Source organism: Bos taurus, chromosome 6 (genome assembly GCF_002263795.3).
Source record: "Bos taurus isolate L1 Dominette 01449 registration number 42190680 breed Hereford chromosome 6, ARS-UCD2.0, whole genome shotgun sequence".
In the NCBI taxonomy this organism is placed as follows: domain Eukaryota; kingdom Metazoa; phylum Chordata; class Mammalia; order Artiodactyla; family Bovidae; genus Bos; species Bos taurus.
In genome coordinates, this window is record NC_037333.1 from 90,810,805 (window position 1) to 90,835,946 (window position 25,142).

At 40.2% G+C, this 25,142-nt stretch overlaps 1 protein-coding gene across 1 annotated transcript in view; it reads right to left on the reverse strand.

Annotated features, from left to right (window-relative positions):
• SDAD1 (SDA1 domain containing 1) overlaps positions 1-25,142 on the reverse strand; it is a 31,538-nt gene that overhangs the window by 1,098 nt on the left and 5,298 nt on the right. The window contains 19 exon segments of the mRNA NM_001102489.2: positions 4,031-4,192; positions 5,787-5,871; positions 5,980-6,170; positions 6,262-6,356; positions 7,865-7,994; positions 8,693-8,769; positions 8,876-8,973; positions 10,501-10,577; positions 11,094-11,152; positions 12,350-12,407; positions 14,547-14,650; positions 15,748-15,817; positions 16,365-16,392; positions 16,395-16,465; positions 18,188-18,262; positions 18,799-18,856; positions 20,032-20,132; positions 20,358-20,429; positions 22,510-22,620. Coding sequence (NP_001095959.2) covers positions 4,031-4,192; positions 5,787-5,871; positions 5,980-6,170; positions 6,262-6,356; positions 7,865-7,994; positions 8,693-8,769; positions 8,876-8,973; positions 10,501-10,577; positions 11,094-11,152; positions 12,350-12,407; positions 14,547-14,650; positions 15,748-15,817; positions 16,365-16,392; positions 16,395-16,465; positions 18,188-18,262; positions 18,799-18,856; positions 20,032-20,132; positions 20,358-20,429; positions 22,510-22,620 — 1,722 coding nt within the window.

Sequence of the window (25,142 nt, forward strand, 5' to 3'; positions counted from 1 at the left end):
AAGTTTGTGATGAATATTATTCCATTAATTCCCTAAGCACCCATCACCTTTTGAGTCCTAGAAACTTTAAAGCATTTTGGGGGGGTGGAAGTTGCCTGGCTCTACATCTACATATTCAAACTTTTTGAATTTTATGATTTTAAGTTATTGATTTCTTGCCTTTAACTCAGGTCTGGGTCTTAGTATGTCTGTGTAGACAGGCAGAATAACTGGGACACTTATGGTAGAAAAAAATTAACAAGTTTCTTTCAACCTAAGTTGCATAGCTAAGAAGGTATTTCTGAGTTAGCCATATATGTATTATTTTCATATCTGTAAAGTCAGTTTAATTATAGTATCCGTTCATATTGTTTTATATTGATTCAGTTCAGTTCAGTCAGTCATGTCCAACTCTTTGCGACCCCATGAATTGCACACCAGCACAACAGGCCTCCCTGTCCATCACCAACTCCTGGAGTTCACTCAAACTCATGTCCATCGAGTCGGTGATGCCATCCAACCATCTCATCCTCTGTCATCCCCTTCTCTTCCTGCCCCCAATCCCTCCCAGAATCAGTCTTTTCCAATGAGTCAACTCTTCGCATGAAGTGGCCAAAGTTTTTGAGTTTCAGCCTCAGCATGAGTCCTTCCAATGAACTCCCAGGACTGGTCTCCCTTAGGATGGACTGGTTGGATCTCCTTGCAGTCCAAGGGACTCTCAAGAGTCTTCTCTAATACCACAGTTCAAAAGCATCAATTCTTCGGCACTCAGCTTTCTTCACAGTCCAACCCTCACGTCCATACATGACCAGTGGAAAAACCGCAGCCTTGACTAGATGGACCTTTGTTGGCAAAGTAATGTCTCTGCTTTTGAATATGCTATCTAGGTTGGTCATAACTTTCCTTCCAAGGAGTAAGCGTCTTTTAATTTCATGGCTGCAATCACCATCTGCAGTAAATAAGTTAAAAACTGGAAAGCTGTGGAATAGTCATATATATGGTTAAGAATGATATATTAGCTAATAATATGTCACCAATGCAATGGACATGAACTTGGGCAAACTTCAGGAGATGGTGAGGGACAGAGAAGCCTGGAGTACTGCAGTCCATGGAGTCGTAAAGAGTTGGACACGACTGGGCAACCGAACGACAATCAGCTAATAATGTTGTAACTCAGGTTACATGGATTTAATTCCACTCATTAAACTTTGTGACAAAGCACAGGCCACTCTCACACATATATCAGGCCCCTTCCTCGTTCACACCATCTGAACACAATGCTAGGTCCTCTTCTTTTTCTCTTCTCATGTGCTTTACCTTCCTTCTCTAGTCTCACCTCTTTTTGGAGATGCTCTATAACTGCACCATCCAATACAGTAGCCACTAGCTAAACATGGCTGTTGGGCAACGAAACATGGCTAGTCCAAATATTCCCAACTGAGGCTGTAGCTCAGTTGGTAAAGAATCCACCTTCAGTGCAGGAGACCCTGGTTCGATTCCTGGGTCAGGAAGATCCCCTGAAGAAGTGATAGGCTACCCACTCCAGTATTCATGGGCTTCCCTGATGGCTCAGACAGTAAAGAATCCACCTGCAATGCAGGAGACCTGAGTTTGATCCCTGGGTTGGGAAGATCCCCTGGAGGAGGGCATGCAACCCACTCTAGAATTCTTGCCTGGAGAATCCCCATGGACAGAGAAGCCTGGCAGGCTACAGTCCATGGGGTCACAAAGAGGCAGACACGACTGAGCAACTGAGCACAGCACAGAGCACAAGTGTAAAACATACTGGGTTTCAATTAGCTCAAAAACAAGAATGTAAAATATCTCATTTAATAATTTTCATATTGATTACTCTGCTGGCCTAGAGGGAAGGACAGAATAGAGAAAATTAGGAACCAGAGTCAAGCTTCATAATGAAGAGACCCTGAAGAAAATATAGGACAAGGAAACAAACACAGAAGTTCTGATCATGGCAAGAAAACCGGAGGAGGAAAAAGCATTCTTGAACCAACGTGTGAGCGTGTCCAGTGAACTCTTAACTTCGTCTTAAAAAATTCTTTAAGACAAATATTTGATACTTCCAGAGGTGCTGATGGGAACAAAGCGGGGCTTCTCTATCATGTGAAAAAAAAGCTGCTAAAAACAGAGAAGTAGGGAAGGGAACACTCCTAGCTAAGTGTAGCAAGATTACAAATATCTCAAAATAAGGCAAGGCTTGCTAACTGCCAACTATTTCCTCAACTGTAAAATCGTACAAAAGGCAGAGAAAGATAAACTAATAGATTTAATCAATTCAACCATGAATTTAAATTGAACTGGGAAAATTCAATTTAAAGTCTTTTAAAATAAGTTAATTTCTGGCTGCACCGGGCCTTCGTCGCTGGTCTTCTCTCGTTGCTGTGAGCAGGACCACTGCCTAGTTGTGGTGCATGGGCTTCTCACCGTGGTGGCTTCTCTTGTTGTGGAGCGCATCGCATAGCACATGGACTCAGTAGTTGTGGCACACGGGCTTAGCTGCCCCTCAGCAAGTGTGATCTTCCTGGACCAGGGATTGAACCCCCGTCCCCAGCACTGGCAGGTGGATTCTTAACCACTGGACCACCAGGGAAGTCTGAGACTATTTAAAATCTTTAATGGCATCTTTCACTTCAGCTTTCAACAACTTCTATTCAGAATATTGTCATTTTATTACTTATACAATGCTGCTAAACAGTTGCGGAGAAGGCAAGGGCACCCCACTCCAGTACTCTTGCCTGGAAAATCCCGATGGACGGAGGTGCTTGGTAGGCTACAGTCCATGGGGTTGCGAAGAGTCAGACACGACTGAGTGACTTCACTTTCACTTTCATGCATTGGAGAAGGAATGCATGAAGGAAGGCACCCCACTCCAGTATTCTTGCCCGGAGAATCCCAGGGACAGAGGAGCCTGGGGGGCTGCCGTCTATGGGGTCGCACAGAGTCGGACACAACTGATGTGACTTAGCAGCAGCAGCAGCAGCTAAACAGTTGAGAACTAGCAAGTTTAAATAGATAGCGAGGCCTTAAGGGGTACCTTAATTTAGTTCATTCTGACTTGGTTCCCACACAGACGGAGCCCTGCCCTGGAGAGCTGGCTCTCACATTTGGAACCGGGAGGTTCATAACTGGCTTGCAATTTAGGAACGCTGGTTCAGGATGTGGCACTAATTTACTTTACCTGATTTACTTGATTTACTTACCTGATTTCCTAGAGATTCTCCTGGGTACAATTAGATATATACTCTGGTACATGCCCAGTAGACAAGGATATACAAACAAAAATCTGTTTTACTACAATAACAGGACTACTCGCCCAAGACAGAAAATGGATAAAATAAAATGCCAAAGTCCTGTAAGGGCACACAGAGGAAGGACCATGCCAGGGACAGACTGTTTAGTCTGTACTGCTCTCCTGAAGCTGTTTCTAAGACACTGTTGTTGCTTAGTCACTCAGTCTTGTTCCACTCTTTGTGACCCTGTGGACTGTAGTCTGCCAGGCTTCTCTGTTCATGGAATTTCCCAGGCAAGGATACTGGAGTGCGTTGTCATTTCCTTCTGCCGGGGATCTTCTTGACCCAGAGATTGAACATGCGTCTCCTGTGTTGGCAGGCAGGTTCTTTACCACTGAGCCATCTAGGAAGCCCTTTCTGAGATACTACCACACATGATAATGTTTTTTGGAGAAAAGCACCAGGCATATAACAAACACTCAAAAATTATTCTTCAGTTGAGTTTTATATTGTACTTCACGGATGCAACACCAAGAGACTCTTAGCATAGGAATGGACCTTAGCAATCATTTAGCCTAAACTCATTTACACAGGAGAAAAAAACCCAAAAGTCACACAGCTGAATCTCAACCAAGTTAGGTATAGGATTTACATTTCTGACTGCTCTCCATGCTAAGAATACAGCCCATTAATCCTGAGACACACATTACACCAGGTCTTAGAGGGCACAATTCCACTCACACATAGAGAAGTCTCAGAACACCACCACCACTCTGCCTAGTCAAGCTTCAGGTTGAACTCACCTGCTTTTCTCGGAAGGAACGCTTATTTTTTGACCGGACATTATGACTATACCGCATCATCATGAAGTTCTTTTGCTTTTTCTTCTCTTTATTGGTGGAACTGGAAAATGGATTCATTTTGGTTTTCTTCCTCACAAATTCTTTTCGGTCTGTTTTTCCAGCCTATTAGCACACATGCACAAAAAATACCATGGCAGGAGTTAACACATCAACACACACATCTCCTCTGTGGTGGCTCTACTGGAAGTCAAGGATACGAAGGTGGATGGAACCCAGTCCTTGCTCCTTGGTGACAGTTCAGTCCAGGGGAGACATGACTGTGATGCGCTGTAATGCGGCTGGGGAGCACAGTGGAACAAAGGGCGTTCAAGAGGTCAGAGGAGCCTCTGAGAAAGGGAGACCTCATGAGCTGCTCATTGCAGGGTGAAGGCCTTTCTGGTGAGGAAAGGTGGGAAGGGTAGAGCATTTCAGGAAGTAGGAATAGTTTATCCACAGGTGTGGGGAAGAAACAAGGGTTTTCAAACTTGTCTAAAGAGATGTCAGTACCAATGCAACAGAGGGTGACGTAGGGAGTGTTTGGAATGGTGTCTGGAATAAAGGCAGAGAAAATGAAGCTGGGAAGGCAGGCAGGCTCCAACTGTCTCTGTTTTTCTTTAATGACTATAAACATTCCACTGCTTTTCTCATAGCTTTGATAAATGGACTGTGAACTGTGCACCTCCTTTAAACTGGGAAAATGTTATGGTGCCTTTCTGCGCTCCAGTTTGTCTTGGACAGTGGTTACATGGCTGTCAAGTTGCTAAAACTCATCTAACTTCCCATCTATGCCTTCTATTCTATGTTAATTATAGCTTTTCTGTGCCTATACAAGTTTTGAGTCGTATTTCACTTCACTATCTGTATCTAGCAGTCTGCTGCAATCCAAAAGTCTACAAATAATAAATGCTGGAGAGGGTGTGGAGAAAAGGGAACCCTCTTACACTGTTGGTGGGAATGCAAACTAGTACAGCCACTATGGAGAACAGTGTGGAGATTCCTTAAAAAACTGGAAATAGAACTGCCTTATGATCCAGCAACCCCACTGCTGGGCATACACACTGAGGAAACCAGAAGGGAAAGAGACACGTGTACCCCAATGTTCATCGCAGCACTGTTTATAATAGCCAAGACATGGAAGCAACCTAGATGTCCATCAGCAGATGAATGGATAAGCAAGCTGTGGTACATATACACAATGGAGTATTACTCAGCCATTAAAAAGAATACATTTGAATCAGTTCTAATGAGGTGGATGAAACTGGAGCCTATTATACAGAGTGAAGTAAGCCAGAAGGAAAAACATAAATACAGTATTCTAACGCATATATATGGAATTTAGAAAGATGGTAACAATAACCCTGTGTACGAGACAGCAAAAGAGACACTGATGTATAGAACAGTCTTATGGACTCTGTGGGAGAGGGAGAGGGTGGGAAGATTTGGGAGAATGACATTGTAACATGTAAAATATCATGTAAGGAACGAGTTGCCAGTCCAGGTTCGATCCACGATACTGGATGCTTGGGGCTGGTGCACTGGGACGACCCAGAGGGATGGTATGGGGAGGGAGGAGGGAGGAGGGTTCAGGATGGGGAACACATGTATACCTGTGGTGGATTCATTTTGATATTTGTCAAAACTAATACAATTATGTAAAGTTTAAAAAAAAAAAAAAAAAAAAAAAATAAAGAACCAGGCAATGACATGCCTCACTCACCATTGCAGTTGCTAGTCTTGTCTCCTTGTCAGACTTTGGCTTTTTATGAAGGCGTTCAATGTCCCGAAGAGAAAGTAACTCACCCCTGGGGTAAATAAAAAAACCATAATATCAGACAAGGAGAGAATTCCTTTTCCTACGACGTTCATAGTCACGTGAGCTGACTGAGGGCCTGGTGCGTGTGCCGTCTTACCTGCGCTCCTCATCACTGTCTATTTCAATGTATTTCCTCTTTTGGGCTTTTCCAGGGGCAGCGTCGAGCTCTTTCCTCATTTGGGCCATTCGGATTTTCTGGAAGTCTTCCTGACTTAACACTCGGCTAGTGCTGACGGCTGCCGCTTTGGCCTTCCGCTCCTCCAGGGGCATGCTGTTCAGTTTCTCAGACTTGAGAGAACACAACACAGGCTTAAACGGCCATTAGCCCTACTGAGAGCGTAGCCCCTCAACACTTGGGACAGGAACTTTTAGGACTTACGATCTCTTTCTGTTCTTCATCGGAAGAATGGTGCACGTCAACCCATTCACCATCGGAATCTGCCTCGTCACTGAGACTGGCACTCTCCCAGCCATCTGCATGAAAAAGAGCGTGTCAGCACCCCCGCCTTCTGCTCAGCGCTCATGGTACACTGAGGCAAATCAAGCAAAAGAAAGCTTATATAATGAACCTCAAGTAGGGGCTCACCAAAAGTTGAGCAGTAGTATTGTTAAATAAGTCACATCAATTTAACTAAGTCAAAGAATGGAGAATAAGCACTGATTAAGTATCCACCATGAGCCAAAATTTGACAATCTTTCTCTGACCGTCGTGACTCAACAAAAGAGGAATAGATTCTCAAGTTACATAACCTGCCCCAGGCTAAAAAACAGCTAGAAATGCAGACTATGCTGAAATTAGGAAAATCACGTATGATTCCAGAGCTTGTGTTCTTTCCACCAAACCAATCATGTCCATTAAAACTGTACCTGTATATTTACAGTGACTGCATATGAGTTATTTAACTTTTCTAAGCACACTTAAATGTTTGAGAAATTAGCTAGAAATATATCATTCAGGGAACCAAGGCAGAGAATTCTGGTTGCGCAAGAACCTTGTAGACATCTCATTAAAAAGGCATCAGAGTTCCTAATGGAGCTACCACAGAGAGTTTTCAGAGTCAAGGACACCTGCAGCTCTCTCAGTGGACACCCACATTCTGTGACAGTGTCCCAGCTCCTAGGCATGGCACACCACCACTCATGAGAAGGCCCCAACTCCATCTCCAGTCTCACAGCTTTCTGTGCATCGCCTTGTATCCTACATTCTAAAAGTTTCCTAAATCCTTTGCCTGGAAAAGTCTCCACTATTCTACAATTGCTCACTCAGCATTCAAAGTATGACTCATGGCTCACCATTTCCTTGAAGATTTTATTGAACCTCTGAGACGTACCTGACCTCTCTCCTGCCCTTATACCTGACTGTAATCATAAATCCTGTTAATGCTTTATTAGCTGTGTATGAAAAATTCTCAAAGATAGGAACCAAGTCATTCATCTTTGCTTTGACAGTGGCTGGCTCATAGCTAATGTTTACGAAAGTTTTGTTGAAATAATGAACAAACAGGAAGAAGATAGGACTCTAGTAACCAATGCAATAAATGCTAGCCTTGGAAATCAGAACGGGGTTCCTTGAGTATTCCTCGACAAGTTCAACAAGTATTCTCCTTCAATGGGAGGACTGCTAGAGACTGTAATCCTCGCCTTCAATGGGAGGACTACTAGAGACTGTAATCCTCTCCATTTTTTCTAGGCAATAACAACAACAAAAACCCGTTATCTTTCCCAAGTATCAAACAGCATGCCCTTGATAAGGGGCAGCCAATCTGAAGGACCAAAAAGGCATTTCCTACAGTAGAATGTCAGTTCCCTCAGAGCAGGAACCACGCCCATCAATGCCCATCAATACCTGCAATGCCCGCATCAGCAGTCATTACTCAGTTAACTTCAGCTGAATGAATGTCCAAACAGTATAAAGATTTCAAGGTCAATACAGATATAGCAGGAGTGATTCTGTCCTGAATAATGGTGCAAGAAAAACAAACCTTCATCGCCTTCAGCATTTTCTTCTTCGTTTTCAACTTCCAGAATTTCTGCTCCTGGAATGTAATCTTTAGCATCTAGTTCTCCATATTCTTGCACTCTTGCTTCTATGGAGGCTTCTGTAGGTTTACCCTAAAGGAAAGGAATTAGTTTTTTGCTTAGACAGCAAAACATTATTCATGAAAAGGATTCTTTAGGATTATGAATTCAAAAGAATCACAAAAAATGGAAGCAAATGAATGACAAAAACAGTTCACCAATGTCTTGGGTCAAAGTAAATTCCCTCTCAAAACTTTGCCCACTCTTTTCTTGCTTTCTTCTGAACTACCCCAGGAAACTTTGATTCTTAGGTCTTGAGATCTCTGCTTCCGTGACATACATACATCTCATTTCCTCCCACCTCAGTAGAGGTACTATCTGGTTAAGGAATAGCCTGTTCAATGCTGTCATCAGCTACAGATCTGAAAAGGTCTATAAGACTCATTCAGTATCAAAGAGCATATACCAACTATAAAATAGTTAAGGAATAGTATTCAACTTTATTCTGAGTTTAAAGAATAAAACTACGTTTATCACTAATACTCTAAATGGAAGCATCAGAAATGTGCTTAGTTGTGCCCGACTCTTTGCAACCCCATCTAGTCCAGCCCTGACGGCCTGACTGTAACCCCCCCAGGCTCTCTCTGTCCGTGGGATTTCCCAGGCAAGAATACTGAAGTAGGCTGCCATTTCCTACTCCAAGCACCAGAAATACTCAAACTCAAATCGGAGGAAATGACTCTCACTTTCTGAGACCAAATCCTTGATCAATACATGTATGCTTCACCTACCCGGAATTTTTTTTGTAACATCTGAGGATTCAGTGTTCGGAAAAGCTGAATCAAAGTTCTAGCAGACATCATCACATCTGGAAAATAACAGCTTTAACTAGAAACTTCAGAGCAAAGAGTCTACTGAGACAAAAATGAGATACTCTATACTCCTTCATCTACTGAGAATAACACAGCACTTACTCTTATCTTTGTGTGTTTTATACTGAGCCAGGTCTTGCAGAAGTTCCTCAGTCATGGCTAAAGGACATCGAGCTGTTATCTCTTTTATAGCATTGATTCTAAAAAAGGAAAAAATGAAATAAAAAAAAACAGCAGTTTCATGTGGTTCGACCTAAGAAGATTTTCTAAAAAGACTAAATCACAAGGAATATAAGGTTGGTTTTATAGCGCTGAGGTCTCTGGTGGGATGTGGGAGTGGGCAGCCTCAGAAGGGTTTGTTTCCACGAAGTTTACTGCTATTTCCTCTATTAGAAGAATAAGCAACATTGTCACCTCTAAAATACAGGCATGCTTTGGACATAGTGCCGATCTGGTTCCAGAACAATGCAATAAAGCAAGTCACACGTGTTTTCTGGTTTCCCAGTGTATATAAAAGTTATGTTTCAACTATATTGTAGTTCATAAAACGTGCAACAGCATTATGTCTAAGAAAAAAATGTACATACCCTTAATTAAGGCTTCCCTGGTGGTTCAGATGGTAAAGTATCTGCCTACAATGCGGGAGACCTGGGTTTGATCCCTGGGTCGGGAAGATCCTCTGGAGAAGGAAATGGCAACCCACTCCAGTATTCTTGCCTGGAAAATCCCATGGACAGAGGAACGTGGTAGGCTATAGTCCATGGGGTCACAAAGAGTCGGACACGACTGAGCTACTTCACTTTCACCCTTAATTCAAACATACTTTACTGCTAAAAGTGCTAACCTTCATCTGAGCCTTCAGTGAGGCATAATCTTTACGCTGGTGATTACCAAAACGTTACACAGAGACATGGAGTGAGCAAATGCTATTGGAAAGATGTCTCCATTAGGCTTGCCCCACACAAAGTTAACACAGACCTTCAGTGTGTAAAGCAAAGGGCAATAAAGGGAGGTGGGCTCGTATATGTTGGCAGCATTTATTCACCAACTCTAGGGAAAACTGTATCAGGTCAAGTCAAAATCTTTTTTTTTTTTTTTTAAATTGGAGGATAACTGCTTTACAATGTTTTGTTGGTTTCTACCGTACATCAACACGAATCAGTCATAATTACATGTACATCCCCTCCTCTCCCCCTATTCCACCCAAAAAGTTAGTTTTTAGGGCTGTTATCTCCCAGCAATGTTTTCCAAGTGAGATAAAAAGCAGCTGTTCAGCATACTGCTTAGTTATCAGGACGGACCGGACTTCCTAAACCAGTGCTCACACTCACTAAGTGTTTTTGTATTAATCAAAAAGGTCACTGAACTGCTTTGGGATTAAAGAATCATTTAATAATGAATCATTTGTTCCAGGGAAGACAGGAATTCAGGGTAGCAGGCAGGGGAAAAATATTTAGATTGCACACAAGCATTCATTTAAAAGAGTAAAAAGCTAATTAAAAAACAAAATGTTGACTAGAAGGACAGAAATCTTTTCTCTGGCTCAAAATTCTAACCAATAAATTAAAAAATTACCAAGAGAAGAAGAAAAATACTGAGAAGGCGGAAGTCTATTTTAAGTTTTTCTCAGAGGGCACCATTTTAGCTGAAATTTCACATCTTGGTAACGGAAAGCAAAGCCAGCAGGTGAAAACCACAGCCACCGCCTCCAGCCACATTCTACATACCCTACTGTCATGACTTCTCCAGCGTTCTTGTCAGTAACGAAATTGTTGGCCACAGTCATGAGCAATGATTGGATGATCTGAATGGGATGGGAAGAAAGGATATGAGTATTGGTAACATGTCTCCACCTACTTAAACGCTTGACGATGAAGGGATGATACACTATCACCGTGGAAAAACAGCCCTCCACCTTCGGTCTGGGAGGTGGAAGGAGCAAGACTGAGGAAGACAGAGAAGTACTCTACTTTGGGTGTCGCTGTCTTCTTGGCTATTCTGAAACTAAATCTGGCTCTCCTTTAATCACTATATAAATTCACTGATATTCTTGCCTTCTCCAGGATAAAATCTGGCCACTCAACAAAACAAGAATTCTCAACCACTGGTTCAAAACAAACTTTATTTTCTATAGTAAAATGTTTTTATTTCTAAAAGTAAACTTCTCTATATAAGTGTCCTTAAGAGCTAGTGTCTCTTCTACTCAGTTTAAGAAGGTGGGGAGGACAGTAATCTCTGTGGGAAAAGCCACCATGTATACTCAGTGGCACTGCTATGTACTCACTAGATCCTGACAGAAGTAAAGTTTAAGAGTTCTCACCTCTGGGGGTACTAAGTGATGAGACGCTTGTGCGGCAAACAGAAGGATCTTCGTTACTTCTAACAGTGTAAGAGATCAGAAAGGCACGGTCAGTCAGTTTACAGCCCCGTCTCAGGACCACAGCAAACATGGCGAGCACACACACCGGCCTTAGCGCTCCTGCTGAGTACTCTGCCTGGAACACCCAACTCTCGGACGTCTGCATGGCTCACTGCCTTGCTTCCTGCTCAGCTGCTGCCTCATCAAAATGTCTTTCCTGACCACATAATCCAAACAGAACCCACCCTGGCACTTTCTATTCCCCTTACCTGCTTCCTTTTTTCTCAGAATACTTATCTTCACCTGGACATATTATATACAACACTCTGTGGATCTCCTTCTAGGATGTAAGCTCCATGAAGGTAAGAGCAATACTTTATGTTCACTGATGTCTAATGCAGTGCTCACTAGGAATCACTAAATAAATAAAAAAATATAAACATACACATATACATACTCTCTCCCTTTAAAGAAGCAGTATATATAAAGAATCTGCCTGCAATGCAGGGGACCTGGGTTTGATTCCTGGGTCAGGAAGATCCCCTGAAGAAGGAAATGGCAATCTACTCCAGTATTCTTGCCTGGAGAACCCCATGGACAGATGGCTACAGTCCATGGGGTCGCAAGAGTCGGACATGACTTAGCAACTAAACCATACATATATAAAGAACGAGGCCTTTGGCAAACGAAGGGAGGGATCTTGGTCTTTCTTCTTTCTATACCTCATAGGACTGAAGTGAGGATGAAACAAGATGACTACATGTGAATCACTTAGCACAGCATTTGGCTCATGCTAAATGTTCAATAAATGTTTACTTCTTTCCTACTTTGGTTCAAGTTCAAAGGCAAAGACAACCATTACTTTCTTCTTGCTTTTATTTATTTATTTTTCCCCCCAAACTTTAAACTTTTTATTTTGTATTGAGGTATAGCCTATTAACAATGTTGATGTTTTTAATTAAGAATACAAATAAGGGCAATGAAAGGAGTAAGGCAAACCCTCGTATCTATTACCAAGTTACAGTAAATAGTCAAAAGTCTTTTTAAGACTTTTCCATATGAGTATGGTATTACAAACAGCCTTGCTTTGAGAAACCAAATATTTTACAGTCCCCCCCGCCCCCTGCCCCCAGTAACTGTAATTCCAGAACAAAAGACTCTGAATGGTTATTCTAACCCCAAGGCCACGAAAGGAACACAGCAAGCAGAAGTCTTACCTCTTTGGTGAGGCTGTAGAAACCTTTGCACAAAGGGGTAGAAGTTGAAGAGAAAAAGCTGTGGAGAAAAGAATGCACGAACTTAATATATAAACTCTGCTGAGCTGCAGAGTTTCAGTGCTCCACGATGTAATTATATCACCACGCTTAGCTAACTGGGAGTCATTTTTCCCCTCTCAACAGGTATGAGTGATCCAGGATGATTCAATGCACTGTATTAATCAAGGAAAGGAAGGCTATGTTCCTATCCTCATTATGTCAAGGCAGAACGTGTACACAGAATAAACCAAGGGAGGAAAGGCAGTCAAAATGCAACATTCTACTTTTAAATTGGTGTGGCTACAGAAGCAATTTTTTAGTCTTCAAAGGTAACAGTAATTCAAACCTGAATAGCACCTAGTGTAATCTGATCACCAAAAAACCCACAGTCTAGTTTTCTTATTGTATACCAATCAAACCACAATGGAGAAATTACTCTGAGCTCCACCTAGATGTGGGCTCCAAAATCACTGCAGATGGTAACTGCAGCCATGAAATTAAAAGACACTTACTCCTTGGAAGCAAAGTTATGATCAACCTAGACAGCATATTGAAAAGCAGAGACATTACTTTGCCAACAAAGGTCCATCTAGCCAAGACTATGATTTTTCTAGTAGTTATGTATGCACGTGAGAGCTGGACTATAAAGAAAGCTGAGTGCTGAAGAATTGATGGTTTTGAATTGTGGTGTTGGAGAAGACTCTTGAGAGTCCCTTGGACAGCAAGGAGATCCAACCAGTCCATCCTAAAGGAGATCAGTCCTGAATATTCACTGGAAGGACTGATGTTGAAGTTGAAACTCATTTGAAAAGACCCTGATGCTGGGAAAGATTGAAGGCAGGAGAAGGGGACAACAGAGGATGAGACGGTTGGATGGCATCACCGACTCAATGGACATGAGCTTGAGTAGACTCTGGGAGTTGGTGGCGGGCAGGGAGGCCTGGCGTGCTGCAGTCCATGGGGTCATAGAGTTGGACACAACTGAGTGACTGAATTGAACTGAACTACCTAGATGAAAGTGATGAGGATCCAGTTATTAAAGCAACTGTAATCTTTAACTTCAAGAAGAAAAACTTTGGAGATGGCCTAGGCTTTTACAAAGCTCTCATCATGTGAGAATAAATTTTTTTCTATTTTAGTCACAGAGCAAAAGTAGGACCAGAAAACGAAATGGCAAGACTTGTGTTTGATATAGAGATGGATGTTTAACTGCAGTCAGTTGTGAAGCTCCAGTTTTCATTTCTATCAAATCAGACTTCAATTACAAATCACATTTGCTTTTCTATTGAGCTCAAATTCAGCTGTGACTTGAAATTATTGCACAAAGGTAACAAGAATTGACTGGATGATCCTGCTTTAGAACTGCATCCCATGGAGGAAAAGCAATTTATTCTTAACATGTTAAATTTTTCTTTTAGAAATGGAATAAGTATATTCGCTCATGTCTACTTTCATTTTTATCTTGGTATTTATCTATACCACATGATATTCAATAAAGAAGCCTGTTTTACTTTTTGTTTTTTGAAGAAAGCAACATATTCAATGACAATCAGATCAGAACTAGTCACAAGAGCAAAATGACAGGAACAACCTCACGGTCATTTCTTCATGGCCTGAATTTTTGGGAATTCCTCCTTTTCTAGAAAGGCAGATAGTCTGAGTATGTTTGAAGTTTCCATATGTATATACAATTACATACATTATACCACCAAAGAGTTCTTGCAATCTAATTTAATATTAAATGAATAATCAGAGAATTCAGCTTTGTTAAGTGAGTAAGCCAGAAGTCAGGAAAGCTATGAAGGGGTAAATGGTGAAACATAGTAACAGTTGATAAAAATATGTGGGCTATGTTGGCTCAGAAAAAAGTATAAGTGAAACAAAGGTAAATAAAAGGAAGTAAAAAAAAAAAAAGAACAAAACAGTCTGTCTATAAACTGAATACATGTACAATTCAACGTTCATACTTACTGATAAGGAAAAGTGACAAAAACAGCTGTTTTCTAGTGAAAGATTTTATCCTTTTGTAAACTATATGGGTTGAAATGGTATGCGAGGATAAAATTAAGCCACTGCTCTACCTTAGTCAAAGGTGTCCTCTTACCAAGAATAATTCTACTTCCAATATTCATCAAGAGAAACACAATGCAATTCAAACCTCGTGAATTCCCACCAATCTGGAGATGAGGTTCATGAGCATCATCTTCACTTCAAATCTCTCCTTGGAGCTCTCCAGCTGCTTCAGTAGCTTTTCTGCAAAATCTGGAAAGAAGAAAATAATCAGAGATGTATACTGTGGGCCCATGGTCTGCACAATATTATTCAACAAGTGTAGAGAAAAGCGGTGGTTTGATTGTTGACTCTAGTGTGACTGTGCCTGAAGTCACTGCAGAACCAGGATGGCGAAAACTGACAGGACAGGTGGACAGACTTACACAGAAGCAAATACACCTTTGATGGTGCCCAAAGTTAAGTCTTAAGGATTCCCAAGATTTTCAGCATCAACATCGAGTGACTGTTTGACAAACACTCTTAAGACCGTGCTTCTTAAAGTGTGGTCTGCAGACCACCCGCAGCTGTCCACCGTGTAGCTTATTACAAATACTGAAACGCAGGACCTACCCCCAGACCTACTGAAAATCAGAATCTGTACTTTAATAGGATCCCACAGTGGTCTGTATATGCTTTAAAGTTTGAGGAACACTGACCAAGAGGAAGGGTCAGTAAACTGGAGTACAGAAAGCATTTAAAAGCCCCATTGCCAGGGGAGGGATAGATTCAGAGTTTGGGATTGACATGTAAAACACACCGCTATGTTTAAAATAGATAACCAACAGGGATCTACCCTAAAACAAACAAACAAAACAACAACCCCATTGCCCAATCATACCCCATATCAACTAATCAGTCTCTGGGAATAACAGGACCTAAGTACCACTATAGTTTCATAAAATTCCCCAACTGATTCCACATGCAATCTAGTTTGAGAACTAGTGTTCTAAAACAGGTTTCCCAAATTTTAGGTTTCCACCCGCCAGTTTTAAAACAAAACAAAAAAAAACGGGAATAACAAGAGATTGTTAATTTTTCATTTGGTCAAGTAGAATGTCCTACTATTACTGCATTATGAAAGACATGAACTGCAAAGAGAGCCGTTCCCCACATTTTTCTTATTTTGCTGTGGGCTGGGAATCACTGCTTTAGAACATAATTCTCTAGGCCACAACCAACAGGCAACAATTCAGCATTTATTGTCTATTAAGTGCCAGGGATTTTATATTCTCTGATAACCTGGAAGTTGGGAAGCTAAACAGGCAGATAAAGCCAACAAGGAACTTGGGAGGTCATAATTATAGTACCTTGGGGATCATGAATCAAGTGAATAGCTGAAAAGTTAAACACCTCTGGTTTTTTCTTCTTTTTATGTTTCTGAAAGAAAGGGAGAGGAAAATATTTACATTCTGAATTATAGTGAAGAGGCCCTAGGCTGTTATCAAGTCTATCCCACTATTTAAAAAGAAAAAAAAAAAAATCTTTGTTCCAAAAACCTTTCTTTCAACTGGAAGAACTAAAGGTGCTTTAAGTCTTCTAAGAGTCAGCTTGGGAATGTTCCATCTATTAGCACCTGGAGATTTATAGGGATTTGGAAATATAAACATTAAAAAACAAACTAGGGGCAAATTAATGACTTCAAATAATCACTACAAAATATAAGATTTACTTCATTTGTGTTCTGAGAAGACATGATCAAAACAAATAAAAATGAATTTAATCAAATTAATTTATTCAAGTCACAGACTTTGCTAGAGCTGAGAACAATTATTCATCTAAAAAATCAGGGCTTAAAAATTCATCACACATTTCTAAGTCTTTAACAAAAATGCTACTTTATTTCAAATGCCTAAAAGCTTTTCCTAAAGACCACATATTCTGCGTTTTAATGAATCCCATCTCCTTTCCTAGGTATGAGTCTCACCGTGAGGACTTTCATAGCCTTTTCCAACTTTTCTTGTTTTTAGAGCTCTTCTTCCCGGTGGCATACTGCACAAGCAGGTCTCTTGCTGTTGGTCCTTCATCCTGAAGAAAAAACTACTTTGTAAAACCATCAACAAGGAAAATCTGCATAAGAGCAGAGAATAACCCTTTCAGTCACTTCTTTGTATTTGTACTCTTTGCATGAAGCTATTAAAAATAAACACAACTTTAAAAATTCAATAAAATATTTGCCCATCTATAGAAACAGGCACATATGAAGATTTCCACTACAGCACTAACCTGTTTTTCTGCTTTGAGTTTTTATTGAAGTATAATATATAGACAGAAGGCAAGTATGTTTTTATTTGAAGGAAAAAAACCAAACCTGGAAACAAGTCTTTATCAATAGGGAAATGTTTAATCTACACCACGTTCATTTCATATTCTGAAACGTTATGTGGAGGTTAAAATACTGAGATAGATCTCTATGTACAAGTAGAAGACTATCCAAAGGCACTGATACATCTATCAATCTATATATATGTCATCACAAAGAAAACACAGTGCAAAATAAAATATATTGTTTATATGTATTTTAAAAACAGACTACACACATAAGACAATATGTATATGTGTCCACATACATATGCATGAGAAACGAAATGGTTATCTATGAAAACGGAGGTGAGAAAGAAGTAAGAAAGGATTGAGAAAACTTTTATTATATCTATAATATCTGAAATTTTTTACAGTAGGAATGTATTGTTCATACATTATTTAATAAAATATTAACAAAACAAATTAGAAGATGTTATTTCATATTCCAGTATTATTACCAAAATGCAAAAATGAGAAGGGACATTTTTTTAGAATTTCTTTTTCATCTTAATAAAAGTGTTTTTAACAAAGAAAATTTCATGACATCATAAATCCTGATTCTTCCTTTTAAAGATGCTATACCACGGAATTCTCCCACTCCAGTACTCTTGCCTGGAGACTTCCGTGGACAGAGGACCCTGGTGGGCTGCTGTCCATGGGGTTGCACAGAGTCGAACACGACTGAAGCGATTTAGCATGCATGCATGCGTTGGAGAAGGAAATGGCAACCCACTCCAGTATTCTTGCCTGGAGAATCCCAGGGACAGAGGAGCCTGTGGGCTGCCTCTTATGGAGTCGGACATGACTGAAGCGACTTAGCAGCATACCGCCCAGGGCTTCCCAGGTAGCACTAATGGTAAAGAACCTGCTTGCCAATGCAGGAGATATAAGAGATGCGAGCTGGATCCCTGCATTGGGAAGATCCACTGATGGAGGGCATGGCAACCCACTCCAGTATTCTCGCCTGGAGAATCCCATGGACAGAGGAGCCTGGCAGGCTATAGTCTTTAGGGTCACAGAGTCGGACATGACTGAAGAGACTTAGAACACACACACACATACAACTTCCTTTCTCCACTCTATAAACTTCCATGATATTTAACCTCAAAAATATATTGGCAGTAATTTTTAGATTTAATTATTAGTAAAATAATAAAATAAAATAATAAAATAAAATAGTAAAATTAGTAATTTTCTAGATTTAAACAGTGAGATATAGGTATAGCTCTAGAAAGAACAAGACTGAATGAATCTAAGTTTTATTAGTTATTTAACTAATCTTACTGAATGGGACAAAATCTAAATAGAACAAAATCTCAGCATGGCAGAACTCAATAAAAGATAAAGGTAGCATAGAAGTTTCTAACTTTAACAATCTACTCTGAGAACAATAATAAAATCTGATTAACTGTGAAGTTCAAAAGTATCTGTGGGTTTTAAACTAACCTCGGACTCTGAGTCACTGTCTTGTTTCTCCTCTTCATCTTTCCCAAGGAAGAATGTCAAAGCAGCAACTAATATCTAAAGACGAGTTCAGACAAAGTCAATTACTCATCCCAGCTTACAACAAAGAATAAATACTTCTGTCTATATTTTATACATGCATATGAACTAGGATCTGAAGGGGAAAAAAAAAGAAAAGAGTGGTAGGATTTGGGCTCATCTTTCTTAGCCAGGTTCTACAGAGTTGTTATCCTTCAAGCAGCAAGTCAAGAATTTCTACATCCCCCATAAGAAAAGTGACATTATAGTCCTTCTAACAGAAAGTCAAACATGGCCTTACATTTCTCTCAGCTTTGTCCAAGCCCAGTCAAGAATTATAGGGGAAAACATGAAATAAATGCTAAGGCTATTGTTTAATAGACAGCATTTTAAAAACTTTAATTTTGGTTGACTGTTCTAGAGCACAGATAAACCAGGGCAGCAGCCCAAGCACAGTCTGGACAGTGTGTCTGCACACCAGCGCTTCCTTGCACACCCACTCCTCTCCTTCACCTTTCAGCCAGAAAAGCAACTACCCGCCTATGGCACCTTCACACAGCCCTGCAGGAGCTCACCTTGGTGACCTTAGAGAAACAGGCCGTTGTGATCACATTGACAGTTTTGGCATCGTTCCTGGGGGAAGACAGTTGAGTGTTTTAAAGTAAATTTTCATTCTACTGTACTTGACAGCATAGACAATGGCACAAAATAAATAATAAATACTTCTGACACATTAAAATTTATAGTTTGTACTATTTCAAAAAGTCATGGGTTGCTAAATAGCCAACTGCAGGTGAACATTTCTAGCTCAGTTCAATTCTAGCCCAGTTGTGTGTCAGAAAGCTATGCAGACATTAAAAAGTGGCTTTTTTGAAGGATTTTAAATGACATATAAACCCTATTCAAGATAAACTGGGGGGATAAATAAGAAAAACTACAATACAACAAAATTCCAACCATATTTCAACATTCATATTAAAGAAAGACAAGAGGAAATATCATATTAACTGTGATCATCTCCTTGTGACACTATGGACCTTAGCCCACCAAGCTCTTCTGTCCATTGAATTTCCCAAGCAAGAATACTGGAATGGGTTGCCATTTGCCTTTTCCAGGGGATCTTCCCAACCGAAGGATTGAACCCGTGTCTCTTTGTCTCCGGCACTGGCAGGTGGGGGTTCCTTATACTAGCGCCACATGGAAAGCATATAGGTGGTAGGACTACCGATGAATTAAAAAAACAAAAACCCCCCAAAACCCCAGCTTTCCAGCTTTTCCGCTGCAACAAATATTACTTTTATACTTTTAAAAAAATTAGTAAATAAGAAAAGCAAAAGACATGAATTGGGGGCACTGTACCAACAAGCTGAAGTTTATAAAACGTGATAATTGAAGTATAGAGGATAAATCGACTTGAAAATCTTCACAGAGGCAGACTAGGAAGAGCCTAGACTTCAGAGTTAGACAGATCAGGGTTTGAATTTCAACTCTACCTTTTATTAGCTACTACACTTAAGCTTGTGAACCTACAGGTCTCATTACCTTGTAAGATGGGAATAATCCCAGATAAGCTACATTACACTGTTCTGCACGTTGAACAGGGTAAAGCATAGTGCAGGTGCTCAAGAAATGGTAGCCAGTGTTATTATTAGTCATCTGGATTGCCTCTGTATTTTTACTTCCAACTTAATCTGTATCAGTGACATATTAAAGAGCTCAAAATCAAGAAATATATTTGTGTATACATTCTGTGGTAATTACAGATGTATACAAGCCTATTTGTCAAGAGATAAATACATATATATTACCAGATGTTTCTTCTGTAGAGTTCAATCATGACATCCAAAGATATTTTGGCTGCAGTTGCATTGCTATCTCTTAACATGGTATACATGAAATTCTGCAATACCTGAAGGAAAAGTGGAGAAAGAAGGCTTAATATATTGCACAATACTGCGGCTGCTGCTAAGTCGCTTCAGTCGTGTCCGACTCTGTGCGACCCCATGGACTGCAGCCTACCAGGCTTTTCCATCCATGGGATTCTCCAGGCAAGAACACTGGAGTGGGTTGCCATTTCCTTCTCCACAATACTGCAGTACAACGCTGCAAACATGGAAAACAAAAGGGTACTTACTATATTCACTTTATTGTTCTTATGTTTTGCATTTATATTCTTGATATCAGTCACAATATGAGTGTATAAAGTCTGTGGAAAAGAAACAAAAACATGCACATTAACTGACATTTCTAATCTTACTTTATTTGGAGAGAAATACAAATGTACAAGAGGGTTTAGCTTACCCATTTTTCATTCTATCACAAAAGAGACCAAAACCAAACAAAACAAAAAAAGCAGCTAAAGGAAAGTTACCCTCAAAAGGTTAAATATAGAGTTACATGACCAACAAATCCATTCCTGGTTAAATTCCCAAGAGATATGAAAATATATTTCCAATGTTCACACAAATATTCACAGTAGCATTATTCCTAACAGCCAGCAAGTGAAAACTAAATGTTCATTAACTGATAAGTAAATAAACAGAAAGTGGTATAACCAGACAATGAAACACTGTTTGGCAACAAAAAGGAATGAGGTGCTGACTCAAGCTACTTGAGTACAAAGTACTCAAAGTGCATGCAGGTACTTTGAAACATGCTAAGTGAAAGAAGCCAGTCACAAAAGCGCACATTATATGATTCCATTTATAAGAAACATGCAGGGTAGGCAAATCTATAGAGACCAAAAGTACACTGCTGGTTGCCTAGGGCTGGGATAGATGGGAGGATAGATGGAGGATGGGAATGGTTGCTAATGGGAATGAGGTTTCTTTTAAGGAGGCTATGATGTTCCAAAATTGACTGTGGTGATGGTTGCAAAACTCTGTGAATGTACTAAACACCAATGAATTGTACACTTTAAATGGATGAACTGTATGTGAATTATATAATTATCTCAATAAAATCGTTATTTTTTTTTTAAACGGGCAAGTTACTCCCCTCAGTTCAGTCGCTCAGTTGTGTCAGACTCTTTGCGACCCCATGAATCGCAGCACGCCAGGCCTCTCTGTCCATCACCAACTCCCAGAGTTCACCCAAACTCATGTACATCGAGTCAGTGATGCCATCCAGCCATCTCATCCTCTATCGTCCCCTTCTCCTCCTGCCCCCAATCCCTCCCAGCATCAGAGTCTTTTCCAATGAGTCAACTCTTCGCATGAGGTAGCCAAAGTATTGGAGTTTCAGCTTCAGCATCGTCCTTCCAATGAACACCCAGGACTGGCCTCCTTTAGGATGGACTGGTTGGATCTCCTTGCAGTCCAAGGGACTCTCAAGAGTCTTCTCTAACACCACAGTTCAAAAGCATCAATTCTTTGGTGCTCAGCTTTCTTCACAGTCCAACTCTCACATCCGTACATGACCACTGGAAAAACCATAGACTTGACTAGAAGGGCCTTTGTTGGCAAAGTAACGTCTCTGCTTTTGAATGTGCTATTTAGGTTGGTCATAACTTTCCTTCCAAGGAGTAAGCGTCTTTAATTTCATGACTGCAATCACCGTCTGCAGTGATTTTGGAGTCCCCCAAAATAAAGTTACTCCCTAAACGCATGCAAATATTGGTACCTAAAATATGTTCCACTTTTATTCCACAAGTTAGATCAAGAAGTATAACTGCTAAAATCAAATGAATACAGTCTCTTAACACTCTGAAAAACAATTTAAGTTAATGAATGTAAACTTTAGTTTCTCTTTCTGAAAATTCTTTCACAAACCTTCAGCTTCTGGTCTTACTTATATAAAAAGTCATATAGAGTGACTTTATATAAAGCAAACATAAAGTCACAGGGAAATATAAATAACGAAAAAGGTCAGTTTTAGCTGGTCAGTACCGTGCAGTGGAAAAGGGACTGGGTTCTAGAGCTAGGCTGCCTGGCTTTATGCTCCCGCAGGAGCTGTATGACACTGGGCACGTTATTCTCTCTCTCTGTGCCTCAAATTTTTCATGTGTGAAATAATAATAATAAGCCCTATCTCATAGCACTTTGTGAGTAAAAAAACATGTAAAATGCTCTGAAAATGGTAATTCAGCAAAAAGTAAACAATGAACATTAGCTATTACCTCTATATTGCCCTGTACACAATGCTCAATTTTTTCCTATTAAAATTATTTCTTAGCTGTTTCCAGTGATACAAAGCCTCAAGAATTCAAGAGACTCCAAACTCTGTAAGTTTTATGTCACTGCAAGGAAAAATGACATATGGGGGTAGGGAGTGGTTTTGTTCTTTACCTTTCGGAGAAGCTTATCATGGCAACGTAGAAGTTCAAAGAAGAGTTCCAGCAAACTTGATGGATTGATGAGATTCTTATTTCTCAGCAAGATCAAAGCTTTGCAAAATGTCTTAGGAAGGGAAAAAAAACATACTATAAGACAATGATAAAGATGACAAAATGGAGGAGGAACATCCCCAAACTGCTTAATATCTTCTACTAACTAGGTGTTATTCCAGGCATTGAGACAGAGTCTCTGCCCTTGTGGATCTTATACTGGGGGTGGAGCAGAAGAGGGGACAGACAAGCAAGTAAGCATATAAACAGGTGAATCTCAGGAAGGAAATAAAACAGGGAGGTATAATTACTACATAGTGACTAAGGGAGGGCTCCTTTACACAGGAGGTCAAGGAAGTATCAACATAAAATGCTAGTGATCAGTGAATCCACAGACATAAGAAAGGTGGGTAAAAATAACGTAACACTAAACTGGAATAATCAATCTGAAATTGTGACTTTACAAGGCATTTTTTTTTTTTTTTGAAGTACCGTTAGCAGTAAGAACAGCCCAATGGCAGTTGCAGCACTCTCACCACCAACTTCCATGAGTACCCTTAACCCCCCGAATTTTGGCCTCTAATACAATTCTCCATTAGATGGAATAAGCGATCCTTGGCGAATGGTTGATTTCAAGTCTTGGGGCAGACAAAACAGTAAGAAAGGATTTGGAACTATTTCTGCCAGAATGCAAGGATGCTTTCAAACACATCATGGGCAATGTTAAAAGAACTGGCCAGGTTGTGACAATTTGAACTTAAATAATAGGTACCTATGATGTCAAAGATAGAGAAATATAAATTTTATTAAATATGTAAATGTTATTTAAAAATAACATAATAAATAATAAACCATGATTTTTTAAAGTAAGTAAATGTTAATATACATGAGTATTTTGTTTTTTCCACTAAAAAACACAGTTGTTTATACCTATATAAGCAGGAAAGAGTGAACAAAAATTTGGGAATGATTCAAAAAGTCCTGGAAAAATAGCAAATAGGCTAGGAAGAAAAAGTCCAAGAGTTGAAAAGGATTGGTGGTTATCACTACAGCTACTTAAAAACAGGATTCACCACTGTGTTCTAATGATTCAGAGGAATGCTAATTATACTGATTCAATCCCTTGTTTCCTAACAATCTCCTAATTATTTTAAAAAACCTACTAATCATTGTAAAACACTACAAAGAAATAACACACACATTTATTTAATAATGCCTGCACATCAATTTGGTTGGATACTGTTAGCACACAAAACAAAGAAAACCTAATTACTTGGAAAGACAGTAAGTCTCTACACTCAAAATCTGTATGGCCCACAAGGACTTGAAAAATCCATGACATGAGTAAAAGTCTTCCATAATGGTTCAAGTCTGAAGCCTCTCAGGCTTTGCTGGGATGGTATTCTTTTTCTTTGGGGCCTAACCAAATTAAGATAATCCTGGAAAAGTATAAAAATAGAATTGCAGAAAGCACAGGAAAATGAAAGAATAAGAAACAAAGTTGAATCTACAGACTTAGCATTTTTATAAGGTTTGGTAAAGGATATGTTTTGTGACCATAATTTTTGTGTAAGTTCTACCAGCTATAAAGATGTTTGAAAAGTTGATGTATGATTATTTAAATAATGCTTCTGACTGGGTTCCCTAGATAAGAGTGCAATTCATTACAGAGGCTTGTCCAGTGTGTGCTCTTTTCTAGAAGGGAAGGAAAGAAGCAGGAGAAGGCAGAGAAAAGCTGGGCAAGGATGTATCCGTGGCTGGAGACAAGCTGTAGTTTGATCACAGAAAAGCCCTGGAGTTGGATCCACCCTGTGGGAAGGGTTGGGCTTTTGAACCTCCGGGTTAGTCAGATATCACCTATGAGCTGGAAGGGCCACCCCTCAGGGGCTGCTGCTGCTGTTGCTAAGTCACTTCAGTCGTGTCTGACTCTGTGCGACCCCATAGACGGCAGCCCACCAGGCTCCCCCGTCCTTGGGATTCTCCAGGCAAGAACACTGGAGTGGGTCGCCATTTCCTTCTCCAATGCATGAAAGTGAAAAGTGAAAGTGAAAAGTGAAAGTGAAGTCGCTCAGTCGTGTCCGACTCCTAGCGACCCCATGGACTGCAGCCTACCAGGCTTCTCTGTCCACGGGATTTTCCAGGCAAGAGTACTGGAGTGGGGTGCCATTGCCTTCTCCGCCTCAGGGGCTAAGGCTCCTATTTAGCTGAAGACAGTGCTCTAAAGGGCAGCTGGGTGCCTTTACACCTGACATTCTCCGCAGGTGGGAGCACTGGCCAGGTAAAAGGGACCCAATGCCAGTCACCCAGGTAAGAGTGTTTAAAAATGCACAGACTTAATGGATAAATGTCTCAATTCAGCTTTATAAAAACTATAAGTTGTAATTAGGGTTCTTCATGCACAGAAGATTTGAATGACTAAGAGGAACCACTTACTCAAAACGGGGAAAAGAACATCCTGGCAGGGTTAGCAGGCTGGCAGAACAGAGAGATCAGAGGGGAGTGTAGCAGAAAAGGAGATGAGGTCAGAAACACAGGCAGGAAGCAGATCATGAAAGGATTTACAGGCTAAGTTAGTAAGTTTGAGTTGTTTTCTGT